Below are 14,148 nucleotides of genomic sequence, written 5' to 3'. Positions count from 1 at the left end.
ACTTCGCAAATTAGGGTACTTAGGCAAGTTATTGTATAATGATGGTTTGTTCTGGAGACTATTGATAAAAATATAGCATAAAGGGGCTAATAATATTGACCTTAAAATGGTTTTTAAAAAATTAAAAACTGCTTTTATTCTAGCCGAAATAAAACAAATAAGACTTTCTCCAGAAGAAAAAATATTATAGGAAATACTGTGAAAAATTCCTTGCTCTGCTAAACATCATTTGGGAAATATAAAAAAAATTAAAAAAACAAGAATAATAATTTTGACTTCAACTGTATATAACAGTATGGAAACACTAGACACTACAATAGAAACTGCAAGAAACTTAAGACATGTGATGCAAACAATCCCAGCTATACTAACCAAATCCATTCTCTTCACTGCCCAGGCCAGTGTCGTCACTCACAGAGGAATCACTGTCCTGAAACACAGACACCTGGTGATGCTGGAGAGCACTGTGTGTTATATAAAAGGTTTGTGGTCCAATGGTAGTTTGTAAGGAAACTAAAGAGGAGATAGTAAACTGATGATAAGTAATTATAGTGAATGTAAAATTAATATTTGGGGTTACCCAACAAAATTTAAAATTCTTCAATTGCAATTTAGTGTGCTAAAAAGGCAGCAAGGACTGCAACTGTTAAGCATGTATACAGAGTGAAGAAAAGATTGTAAAACACATTAATTTCTACATTGTTTTCAGCATCAAAACGCCTTATGTCACAGTAAAAGCTTCAGACATAATCTCTGTACAGATTTTAACAAGCATTTTGGGAACGTTCACTCAACGTTACCCTGCATGTTTTACAAAATGTATAGCTTTCCCCTCAAAATGAAGATTTAAAAGTGTAGAATTTAATAAAACTTATATTTTGCTTAAAAATATTTTTATATATTAGTTTTATACCTAGAAGTATAACAAATAATTATCAGGCATAGAAATATCTTTACATTAAAACTGCTAAAAAAACACTATTAAAATTTTCAATTATTTACCTACTTGCCATAAAACAATTATAGTCAAATAGTAAATTACAAGAAAATTGTGTCTAATGTCGTGTCCTAACTACACGTCACAATGCTGCATAATATGATATAAGCCATCTTTTATATTAAAATTAAAGACACTTTAGAATGTCTTATAACATGAACATTAGAACTGTGCAAACCAACAACATCAGTCACTCAGCTTGAACTTTTAATAATGTTAATTTAGTGAAGTGTAATATTAATTAATTAGATTATAAACCTGTTTATGTCATTGGCAGTGCACTATTCTGTGTTTTCTATTGACTCAGATATTTAAATCTTTCTGTTGTGTTGTACCTGGTGCAGACAAATTGCTTGTCGCTGGAATAATCTCATATCGCATGTTGTGAGGGCATAGTTTAAAGCCTTGTTATAGGTCCTGGTATAACCGATGGACAAAAGTCAAGGTACTCAACGGGGAAATGGAGACTAGAACCTCTTGGCATGTGAGCTTTATATGCCTCATCTCACCTTGGGACTTGCAGCTGAAGGGATTTTGCCACTGCTGGTGTTGCTGGGTGTCCTATGCATCTCTCTCTTCACCAGCGTTAGGTAGTATCCTGTACCAAGACGTGCTTTGAGAAACAGCGGCGTTCCACAGCAGCACAGTTTTCCCTGGGAAATGATTGCAATGCGATCACCGAGGAGATCAGCCTCGTCCATGTAATGTGTGGACAGAATGATGGTGCGGCCTAAAATCCAAAAGGGTGTAAGTCTGACAATAGAAACCGGTAGATTTAAGACATTTTTCATGAGGTAAAACTTTAAATGACCTTCACGGTATTTAAGCAAAAGGTCCCAAATCCCACGGCGTGAGTAAGGATCCACACCAGCTGTGGGCTCATCCAAAACCACAACCTTTGACCCACCTATGAAAGCAATTGCTACCGACAGTTTCCTCTGCATGCCACCTGCCAAGAAAGTCAAAATACATCCAATTAAATGCTGGAGGTTACAGTTGAGAAAAGACCAAAGAGATTTTAAACCATTGAAATTATCTGAAATATATTTCTGACTAGACAACAAAACCTTAAGTCAAGTTTTTTTAAACTGAGATTTACATCATCTGAAAGCTTAGATACAACTATTGACTGTGCAACTATTGGCTAATATCTAAAAGCCTAAATATAGAGAAATTCGCCTTTAAATTTGTCCAAATGAACCTCTTAGCAATGCATATTATTTATCAAAAGTTAAGTTTTGATAAATTTCAGTAGTAAATGTACAAAATATCTTCATGGAACATGATCTTTACTTAACATCCTAATGATTTTTGGCATAAAAGAAAAATCTATCATTTTGACCTATTCACCTTATTCTCCGCGTATGCGTGGGCGCAGCCATTTGAATCATTTTGGCACGAGACTTCCGGTCTCATTCACTTCCATTTATTTTTAGCCATTAAAAACAGCTCGTTTTGCTGCTTGATGTTGCAAACTGATATTTTCTTATTATATTATTCTATGTTGTGTGTATTGTCATGCAAATACTTGTCATTGGCAGCTGAATCGGAAGTTCTAAAACAATTGCAAAAACGAGCGCACTTCCGCATTGAAGAATAAGGTCAATACAATGTATTTTTGGTAATTGCCAAAATATATCCATGCAACATAAGACTGCTTTTGTGCTCCAGGGTCACATTTGTCATAATACCTGAAAGGTTTTTGGTCTGCTCAAATCGTTTGTGCTGCAAGCCCACATCCTCCAGAAGGGAATTCATCTCTTTGTTCACCTCCTCCAAGCTCATGCCCTTCATTCGACCATAAAACCACACATGCTCCTCCACTGTAAGACTTAAGCAGCATACAAGAGAACACCAATCATGTTAAACAAAGGACTGAGTGTAGAAAGTATGAGCTTGATATGGTAATACAAATTGTACTATTACAATAAAAAAAACTGCAGTGGTACCATGTAAATAATGCTTTTTATATTAATTATTCATTCATTCATTTTCTTTTTGGCTTAGTGCCTTTATTAATCTGGGGTCGCCACAGCGGAATGAACCGCCAACTTATCCAGCATATGTTTTACGCAGCGGATGCCCTTCCAGCGGCAACCCATCACTGGGAAACATCCATACACACTCATTCACACTCATACACTATGGCCAATTTAGCCTACCCAATTCACCTGTACCGCATGTCTTTGGACTGTGGGGTAAACCGGGGCACCCAGAGGAAACCCACAGCAACAGAGGGAGAACATGCAAACTCCACACAGAAACGCCAACTGACCCAGCCGAGGCTCGAACCAGCAATCTTTATGCTGTGAGACAAACGTGCTACTCACTGTGCCATCGTGCAGCCTATATTATATTATATTATATTATATTATATTATATTATATTATATTATATTATATTATATTATATTATATTATATTATATTATATTATATTATATTATACTATATTACATTATATTATATTACATTATATTATATTATACTATATTACATTATATTATATTACATTATATTATATTATATTATACTATATTACATTATATTATATTATATTATATTATATTACATTATATTATATTATATTATATTATATTATACTATATTACATTATATTATATTATATTATATTATATTATATTATATTATATTATACTATATTACATTATATTATATTATATTATATTATATTACATTATATTATATTATATTATATTATATTATATTATACTATATTACATTATATTATATTATATTATATTACATTATATTATATTATATTATATTATATTATATTATATTATATTATATTATATTATATTATATTATATTATATTATATTATATTATATTATATTATATTATACTATATTGCATTATATTATATTACATTATATTATATTATATTATACTATACTATATTATATTATATTATATTATATTATATTATATTATACTAAATTACATTATATTATATTATATTATATTATATTATATTACATTATATTATATTATATTATATTATACTATATTACATTATATTATATTACATTACATTACATTACATTATATTATATTATATTATATTATATTATATTATATTATATTATATTATATTATATTATATTATATTATATTATACTATATTACATTATATTATATTATATTATATTATATTATATTATATTATATTATATTATGCTTTTATTAAATTGTAAGAGTTCAAATGCAAAAATAAGACAATAATATAGGTCAGTTGGAATAATCTGTAAAGGTATAAGATATAACAATGCCAACATCAGTGGATCTCTAAGCCAAATTCCCAAATTACATATAAAATTATCATGATACCACTTTTATTGCTTTTATTCCACTGGTGCCCTACATGTCAAAGAGGACATTGTGCTGGGGACAAACACCCAGAGTCCTGCGGATGATGTCCATATCTGAGCGAATGTCCATTCCCTTCACGTATATGGTTCCAGCAGTGGGAGGAAACAGTCCTGTTAGAATGGACCTGCGAGTCAAATCATGAAGTATTGAATGAGTTGCAGTAGTTAGTCAAGTAGTTAGAGCTTGACAAAAACTAATTAAATAATAGATATTTGCTATGATTGATTTTTTTAGTTCTTACATTGTGGTTGTCTTGCCAGCTCCATTGTGACCCAGAAAAGATGTTATTTGGCCCTCGTAGAACTTTATGTTAAGATGATTAACAGCAAGCTTGGCCCCCTTTTTGTAAATCTTCACTAAGTTTCTTATAGAAACTCCAAGAATGAGATTTGTTGGTTCAGCTTCAATCCGGGCTGCAATTAGGCATTGGAATTATTGTAAATATTAAATCAAGAACATGATCCACAAATCTAATCACCCAACAGTATTAATTCAAATATTCTGAGCAAAAAAACACGCTTAAAGCTTCTGTATAACAAACACAGGGTGATTTCAGTAGTTTGATGCCCTTACCATCTTGTTCCTCTCTAGGTGCTTGAGGAATGGGTAACCCCAACTCTAAGGGAACCCCACCCCAGTAATTCAGCTGGAAGATAAAATACCAAGGTCTGGGAATACCATACTGCCCTGGAAAACAATATTATTGCACAGTTTTTTTTACACACAGGCGAATTCAACCATTGCAACAGGCATGAACATATACAGCGTGTAAAAAAGTATTTAACACATCACCATTTTTCTCATCAAACATATTTCTAAAGGTTCTGCTGACTTGAAATCTTCACCAGATGTCAGTAACAACAAAGGTAATCCATACATACAAAGAATAAAATAATAAAATGAAATGATGCTGGGTGAAAGTATTAAACACATGAAGAAAACAGGTGTAAAAAAGGCAGTGAAAGCTCAGACAGCAGCTGAAATTTCTGAGTAGATATTCATCAGGGTAGACCCTCATCGGTGTAAATTAATATTCACTGCTTTAGTCCCAACACCTACATGACCAGATGAAAATGAAACCAGGGTGGACATTTCAGCAAGACAATGACCCCAAACAAAGCCAAGGAAGCTCTCAACAGCTTCCAGAAAATAAAATAAAGCTGGTGGAATGGCCTAGCCCAGGGGTGGGCAAGCTCAGTCCTGGAGGGCCGGTGTCCTGCACAGTTTAGCTCCAACACTAATCAAACACACCTGAACAAGCTAATCAGTGTCTTTAAGATCGCTAGAAATCCATAAGCAGGTGTGTTTGATTAGAGTTGGAGCTAAACTGTGCAGGACACCGGCCCTCCAGGACTGAGTTTGCCCACCCCTGGCCTAGCCAACCACCTGACCTGTATCCACTAGAACAGGCATGGGCAAACTCGATCCTCGAGGGCCGGTGTCCATGCAGAGTTTTGCTCCAACACTAATCAAACACACCTGAACACCCTAATTAGTGTCTTCAAGATCACTAGAAAGCTACAAGCAGGTGTGTTTGATTAGGGTTGGTGCAAAACTATGCAGGGACACCGGCCCTCCACGATCGAGTTTGCCCATCCCTGCACTAGAACTAAAGATCAGAGTTCCTAGACAGGACCAACAGAACGGTCCAAATTCTTTAAGCTTGTTGAAGTCCGGAGGGAAAAAAACAAATCACACCTGAGAAATGCATTTGGGTCAATTTCATGTCAACAGCTCTATCACAAAAATGTTGGGGGGGGGGGGGGGGGGGGGGGGGGCGTTTTGACGGTTGCGGAAATTACACTCAGTGCGGGGCCCTTTTTCACACACCACTACGCCACTGGTCCAAATCCACACACACACACACACACACACACACACACACACACACACAGACAAATAAGTATCATGCAAGTGATATACTCATAGACAGCATCACGATCTGTCATACACACACGTACACATACATACACACACACACACACACACACACACACAACAAGGCTCTCTCTCTCTCATTCGCACACACACATAGACAGCAACAAACAAGCTAAACACTGCATCCCGCTCTCACATTCACATACATACATACGCGTGCTCCCTCGCTCGGGAGTTGGGAGCAAAATTGTTAGACCGCCCGCTCCCGTCCAAAATTACGCCAGTTACCAACCGCTCATGTGCTTTATTTGGATATTTATTCCCACACCGCTAGAAATCTGTTCAGGTCCTGTGGCTGTAGTGGGAATGCAAACCTCTACTGTGAGTTTTATAAGGTGAAGAAAATCTGTTCAGGTAAACATCAGTTTAACCTCCCAAAAGAGCTGCTGAAACAGTTCTACACCTCCATCATTGAGTCATCTGCACATCAATAACTGTCTGGTTTAGCTCAGCTACTAAATACGACCTCCAAAGACTACATCGAATAGTTCGGACTGCTGAGCGAATCATTGGTACAACGCTTCCTACTCCCCAAGAACTGTACTTATCAAGAGCGAGCAGAAGGGCTGCCAAAATCACTCTGGACCCCTCACACCCAGCACACTGCCTCTTTGAACTTTTACCTTCTGGTCGACGCTACAGAGCACTGCGCACCAGAACAGCCCGAAACAGAAACAGTTTCTTCCCTCAGGCAATCCATCTCATGAACACTTGATGATAATAATTGTGGAGCCAACATCACTACTGCTATACACTTTTATACACATATACACTTATTTAACAACACACTTTACATGCCAATTTGCACATAACAGCTGCACATATAACGTTGTATATAGTAATAAACACGTACATACACTTGTCAATCTGTATATTTGCACTCACTACTTACTTCTATTTTTTTTTAAATATATTTATTATCTGTTTTTTGTCCTGTCTCTGTAATACTGTTGCACTGTAGAAGCTTTGTCACGAAAACAAATTCCTCGTATGTGTGAACATACCTGGCAATAAAGCTCTTTCTGATTTCTGATTCTGATCATACTTTGATGCTGCATTTTAACTGAGCATATAAACAAAACCTGAGCAAAAACATAGATATTTACCTTATTTTAATAAGTTGTATATACCTTGTATACACATGTATATACCTTTGGGTGAAACCCAGTAATTTATTTATTTTTTCTTGCACTAATTGATTTGTACATAATGCTTTTTTCTAATATATTCTTGCAAATTACAATGCTTTCCAAAGAATTACAATATTAAACACTACAGAAAAAAATTCTGCTTAGTTATAACAGGAATTACATTTATGTGTATAATTAAATGTAAAAAACAAACAATATTACTATTTTACTCTATTTCTGTAAATTAATCCAGCCTTGATGAGCATTACTTCTTTCCAAAACACAAACATAATCCTACCAACCCAAATCTTTTGCTCAGAGCAATTGATGAATTCCCAAGATCCACTTTAAGACATCAAAATAAAACACAACCGGAATAATACATGTCAGATTTAGCAGGAGATCCTTTACCTGGAAAGACAGCTTCAATGTACCAAGTGGCCAGTGCATAGATTAGAGCATCTGCATACAGCATGATGATGGAGGTGTTGAAGCTGTAGGTGTCTCCCTCCATGGGGCTGGATTTCAAGTTAAACCACTGGATCCCCACACCCTGCTCTTCATACTGAGAGAAATACTCACAGCCAAAACCAAAGGCCACAGGAGACAGGAAGCTCTAAAGGTAAACAAGCCATTCATTTAGACATCGGTATTGCAGGATTTATTCAGATAGGGATTCCGTGTTATCAGTTTCTAACACTCTTCAGATCTCAAATTTGATTATGTTAGCTGCTCTTGTTTATGATCTGGTGTGAGGAAGTGTCATCTCACCGCTAAGATCCTGTGTGTGCTGGTCAGATATTCCCTCCAGGCTACACACAGCACATACGGCAGGTAAAGTGTGAAGTAAATGAGTCCTCCGCACGCTGCTGCCAGGTTAGCACGTGAGAAGAACGTGCTGATGAGGAAGCAAAGCATGATGGTGGCTGTGGCAAACGCAGCCAGGAAGAAGAACACAACAGCCGGGTCACTGTAAGGTAAAATATCTCCCCACTGCAAGAGACAGCAGAGAGACAGAAAGCTATATAAATCTTTTGACAGATTTAGGAAACATTTAAGAAAACCTGTAGACCTTTTCCAAGCGCTTTCCAGATGCAAATTGTTCCAGAACTTTACAAGTGTGACAAATTACATATTTGCATACCTACTCTATCATATTACATCAGATGCAATTTGTTATATTGCTCTTTAGTATTAGTATATGTTTGATTGGTGGTTAGGGTGGTGCAGTAGGTAGCACGATCGCCTCACAGCAAAAAGGTCACTGGGTCCCCAGCTAGGTCAGTTGGCATTTCTGTGTGGAGTTTGCATGTTCTCCCCGTGTTTGCCTGGGTTTTCTCCAGGTGCTCTGGTTTCCCTCACAGTCCAAAAAGACGTGCTATAGATGAATTGAATAAGCTAAATTGGCCGTAGTGTATGTGTGTGAATGCAAGAGTGTATGGGTGTTTCCCAATGTTGGGTTGCAGCTGGAAGGGCATCCGCTGTGTAAAAAATATGCTGGATAAGTTAGCGGTTCATTCCACTGTGGCGACCCCTGATTAATAAAGGGACTAAATAAATATAAATAAATAAATAAATAAATATGTTTGATGTTTGCCCCAAATCCGAATTACTGAATTACTGTCATTTTTACACTTTTAAATGTCATTTACCTACATCTTAAAGATGTCATCTTCCATCTTAAAGTTATATTTTTTTTAATAAACAGCAAAAGGTAACCCTGATGAAGGCAAGTGCTTCCCGAAACACGCAGGCGCAGTTTTAAGGAATAGCCCTGTCAATAAAGGCTTTTAAAAAAAATTCCACATTTTTCGAGTGCCTGGGACTTACTTTTGCTGTTTAATCTGATGAAAGAGCACCTACTCATTAATTAAGCTACCTGTGAGCCCTTTTTGTTTGATTTTGAATTTTTATATTTATTTTAATTTCATGCATGATCACTCATGAAGCAGTAATCTTCTTTCCTTTTTGTCTCCGCCCACTGCTTAATCAACGAGTGCATATAAATAACAAAACAACCAACATATGTTTATTTTATTTAAATAGTTAATTTGTTATTACATATTTAGTAAGATCAATTGTTATAAAAGCAATACAATTACATTTTAAAGAAGTTTCAAGCATTTTACCAAAATCTAAGCAAAAATCTAAGAGGCTAAATACGCTTTCAAAAATTCTATCAATTAGAAGCAACTTTTAAAGACGCTATGACAATGGTATAGTCCAAATAGACTACAAAACTGACCATAAACAATAATAACAAATAAATTAACTACTTAATAAATATGTAAACTAATATTTTAAATAGGCGACGCAGTGGCTTAGTCGTTAGCACTGCCGCCTCGCAGCAAGAAGGTTGCTGGTTCGAGCCCCGGCAGGGTCAGTTGGCACTTCTGTGTGGAGTTTGCATGTTCTCCCTGTGTTGGCGTGGGTTTCCTCTTTGTGCTCCGGTTTTCCTCACTGTCCAAAGACATGTGCTATAGGTGAATTGAACAAACTAAATTGGCTCTAGTGTATGTGTGTGAATGAGTGTATATGGATGTTTCCCGGTACTGAGTTGCAGCTGAAAGGACATCCGGTGTGTAAAATAAAGGATGGATAAGTTAGCTGTTTATTCCGCTGTGGTGACCCCTGATGAATAAAGAGACTAAGCCGAAGGAAAATGAATGAATGAATATTTTAACTAATTAATAAATAAGTAAATAAATAAACATTTGAAGAATAACAAAAAATCAATAAATTAATATACAGAGGGGGAAAGTAAGTAAATAAAAAAAGGAAACAACATGCCATCTATAAGTACTAATATCGGTCATTAGTTAATCACAAAATTAAACAGTCACGACTTCTGCAAAAGCACACAGCTCTTGACTGAAGGACTTCTGTTGCTTTAATAAGAAACAAATCAAGTTAAGTTCTCAGTGAAGACATGGTCAAAGCTCAGTTTTTGTTTTGTTTGTATATTTTTATTCTATTGGGTTTTTTTCAATGATTTTCAGCACTATTTGTTTGTTTTACTTGTGTTTACTTGTTTCTTTTTTACTTTGAATTTAGAGTTAACCATTCTGCTGTGGCACTGAGAATTGTGCAATTTCATGATGTCTTAAATGTATACTGTAGGTGTAATAGTAACCTTATTTCCAGAGTCTATAGTTTTCAGCATATTTGAGTAAACTCCCCACAAATCTCTCATTTAAATTAATATTTTCTATTGGAAGCTTTACAATACTATATTTGTGCATATGCATTAGTTTAGTCACGACTGAAGTCAAATCTGGAGCTAATCTAACAAAATAACTTACAACAATGGTTCAAAAATCTGTTGACCAAATGTGTGTTAGGGAAAAATTTTAAATATAAATAAAAAAAAATAGCAAAAATCAAGATAAACAAAAAATATAATCAATTTTGCTAGAGTTTAAATGTATTATCTTTCCATTTCTAGAGATGTTCTGTGACTAAAATATTATTTTAATAAATATACCTGTTTAATAAATCTGTTTTGTTCAATGCATCAATATATAATACCCATATTCACTGAGAAATGGATAAAAATATTCATTTTTAAAATGGGGTGTACTCATATATGCTGAGCGCTGTACAAAATTAAAAAATAATACAAATTTAAAGTGGTGTCATCAAAAATCACGTTGGTCTCTGGAGAGCTGTAACTTTGTTTTTACACAGCTCACCTTAAGAGCAGCGATAAGGAGTGCTGCACTGAACAGGAAGGGCAGGTAACTGCTGATGAACCAGCTGAACCACAGCATCCCTGAGCTCAGACCCATGATGCGCATGGTCTCCTTAAGACGAGCCTCTTTCTCATAGACAACACCCTTGATGATCATGGCCACAGAATAGATCCACGCCAGTGTCATAAACAGAGGCAGAGAACGATTCAGCACACGTATAAACCTATCAAAACAAGAACGAAAAAAGGGTTTTTGCTTGTGGTAAAGAAAAAACTAATAATGTACACTAATATTATTTAATATCATTTTTTTGGTTGCCGTATTACATTCTACATCCATGCAATTTTACCTTTTATATCATAAAAATACAATTTTTTTTAAAACAAAATAACAATTATCAATACTAATTATAAAATAACTTGTTTATAAGTCATAAAAATGCAAAACACACAAAAAACACTTTACTTTAAGGGGTTAATAAGACTGTCATGAAATCTTTATTATAATGACATGACATATTTCAGGAATATGAATGAGATTTTATACCGTCTTATAACAGCTGTCATTAAGTGTTTTATGCTCAGTTATGACATATTAAATGCAAAGATGACATTGTTTGTTATGGAAATCTTTTGGGAACAATTGTTTTTATTATTGCAGTTTTTGTTCAATATAGAGAGAGAACACAGCCTATGACTATATCATAAGTTTTTTATGGAAACTTGACATAAAGTTTGACATAAGTATATCACAACCTGTTTTTTGTCAATATACCTTGTCATAAATCTGTCATAAACATAATTGTCATGAAAGAAAAACATTAGTGTGTGTACATCTAGGTAAATCTTAAAATCTTATAATGGCCCCTGGACAATCATGTTTATGACAGATTTATGACAAGTTTTGTTGTCATGGTAATATCAAGTCGTCATGACAAAGATAAAGACCAGTTGGGATGAATCTGTTTATGTCAAAATGTTATAGCTCTGTTATCTTTGCATTTAAAATGACATAACTGAGCAAATGACACTTAATAACAGTTGTCACAAGCATGCATAAAATCTCATTTTAGTGACATACAGCGGGGAAAAAAGTATTGAACATGTCACCATTTTTCTCGGAAAACATATTTTTAAGGGTGCCGTTGACTTAAAAATTTCCCCGGATGTTGGTTACAACTAAATAAATCCATATATGCAAAGAAAACAAATCTAAGGAGTTTACAATTTAAGTAATGTGTAATAAAATAAAATGATGCAGAGAAAAAGTATTAAACACATAAAGAAAGGAAGGTGTACACAGGCAGTGAAAGCCCAGACAGCAGCTGAAATCTCTCAGTATTTCTTCAGCAAGCCTCTGCCCTTCTTCAGTGTAAATGAATATCAGCTGCTTCAGTCCAACATCGACATTATCAGGATGATGAAGATGAAACCAGGGTGGAAAGCAAGACAATGATCCAAAACAGCCAAAGAAACTCTCAAATGCTTCCAGAGAAAGAAAATCAAGCTGTAGAATGGCCCAGCCAATCACCTGACTTGAATCCGATATAAAATATGAATTAAAGATCAGATTTGATAGACGAGACCCACAGAACCATCAGATTTTGACACTCTGTTGAAGTCTGTGTAAAAACTCAAACCTGAGCATTGCATGTGACTTTATTCACCATATGAGAGGCGTCTTAAAGCTGCCATCACCATACAAGAATTTTATTATAAAGTATTAAAAAGGTTTCAGTAGTTCAGTACTTTCTTCTTGTGTCATTTTTTGTTGTTGTTATTACACTAACTAATTTTTTTTTTATGTTTATATTGTTTGGGTTTTTACCAAAAATCTGGTTCAATTCCATGTCAACAGCTCCTTTAGAAATATTATTGCCAGGAAAAAACATGTCATGTTCAATACTTATTTTCCCCGCTGTGTGTTATGTCATGATTCTAAAGGTTTCATGACAGTCTCATGAACACCCCCTTCAAGTAAAGTGTTACCAAATAGACTTTAAAAAAGTTGAAATCGGTGTAAAGTCATCGATGTACATTGTGAAGTAATATGGTGTCAAACAGAAGAGTGAAACTCACACATCATCAACAAAACAGGGGTAAGGCATCTGCTGCACATATATGCCCGTTTGGGTCTCTTTACCAGTGAGCAAACGTGTCACAGCTCTCTCAACTAAATCCTGTACATAAACAAAACCACCCCAAACATAGCGCATGTCACTGAATGGTTCAGCAGCCGGGCCTGGATCCCAAAATCTGTCACATAATAAAACATAACATCAGCTTTAATAAATAAATGACCATGAAAGCCCTACATAATGAAAATTCTCTGTAAGTTTAAGCATGTGTGTGACATTTCAATATACTTGTCTTTGATCTTGTTTGTGCGGGTGACATCATCTATGTCCATGCGGATCTTGTACTTGACATGTGGAGGCAGCACGGATGATGAAGTGTTCGGGAGGAGAAAGACGATTCCAGCCCAGAACTGACGATCTTCCAGCAACTCCAGAGCTCGTTCTACCATCTCACCCTCTGTGGCCAGACCCTCCAATTTATTCAAAGAGAAGCACTGGAATAATGAAGATATATACAGACAATGATCAATACAAATGGATTGTTTCAAATACAAGTTATCGATAACTATATGACAATAACAATTCAGACAGGGCCAGAGTTTAGGTTGGTTGACACTGCTTGGCTTTAAATCATATTACATCAATTTATAAATCATCTAAGGTCAAGAAATCTTTTATTTTGGTCAATAAGATTTGTTCTTCATTATACACTACCTGACAAAAGTCTTGTTGCCTATTCAAGTTTTAGGAATAATAAATAAAGTGAACATGAGCACACATTGCTTTGCATCTTATAAACACAACCAAGCCTTAACAATACACTCTGGACCACCCCTTTAAAAGTATGTGTTAAAGGGACTTGTTTCAAATCTGTTGAGTTGCTTTCTTCTGTTGAAATACAAAAGAAGATACTTTGAAAAA

The 14,148-nt window shown here is 35.0% G+C and overlaps 1 protein-coding gene across 1 annotated transcript in view; it reads right to left on the bottom strand.

Moving 5' to 3' along the window:
- The window catches only part of abca7 (ATP-binding cassette, sub-family A (ABC1), member 7), a 62,003-nt gene that overhangs the window by 31,838 nt on the left and 16,017 nt on the right, over positions 1-14,148 (bottom strand). The window contains exons 12-23 of the mRNA XM_056467879.1: positions 13,516-13,721; positions 13,229-13,405; positions 11,151-11,373; positions 8,230-8,451; positions 7,870-8,074; positions 4,964-5,077; positions 4,632-4,803; positions 4,383-4,514; positions 2,689-2,828; positions 1,809-1,946; positions 1,507-1,727; positions 373-430 (exon numbers count right to left, since the gene is read on the bottom strand). Of these exons, the coding sequence (XP_056323854.1) occupies positions 373-430; positions 1,507-1,727; positions 1,809-1,946; positions 2,689-2,828; positions 4,383-4,514; positions 4,632-4,803; positions 4,964-5,077; positions 7,870-8,074; positions 8,230-8,451; positions 11,151-11,373; positions 13,229-13,405; positions 13,516-13,721 (2,008 nt within the window). The remainder of the gene's footprint in view (positions 1-372; positions 431-1,506; positions 1,728-1,808; positions 1,947-2,688; positions 2,829-4,382; positions 4,515-4,631; positions 4,804-4,963; positions 5,078-7,869; positions 8,075-8,229; positions 8,452-11,150; positions 11,374-13,228; positions 13,406-13,515; positions 13,722-14,148) is intronic.

Source organism: Danio aesculapii, chromosome 11 (assembly GCF_903798145.1).
Source record: "Danio aesculapii chromosome 11, fDanAes4.1, whole genome shotgun sequence".
NCBI classification, from domain to species: domain Eukaryota; kingdom Metazoa; phylum Chordata; class Actinopteri; order Cypriniformes; family Danionidae; genus Danio; species Danio aesculapii.
Note: the sequence above shows the minus strand (reverse complement) of the source record. Positions and strands in the feature narration are given on the sequence as shown.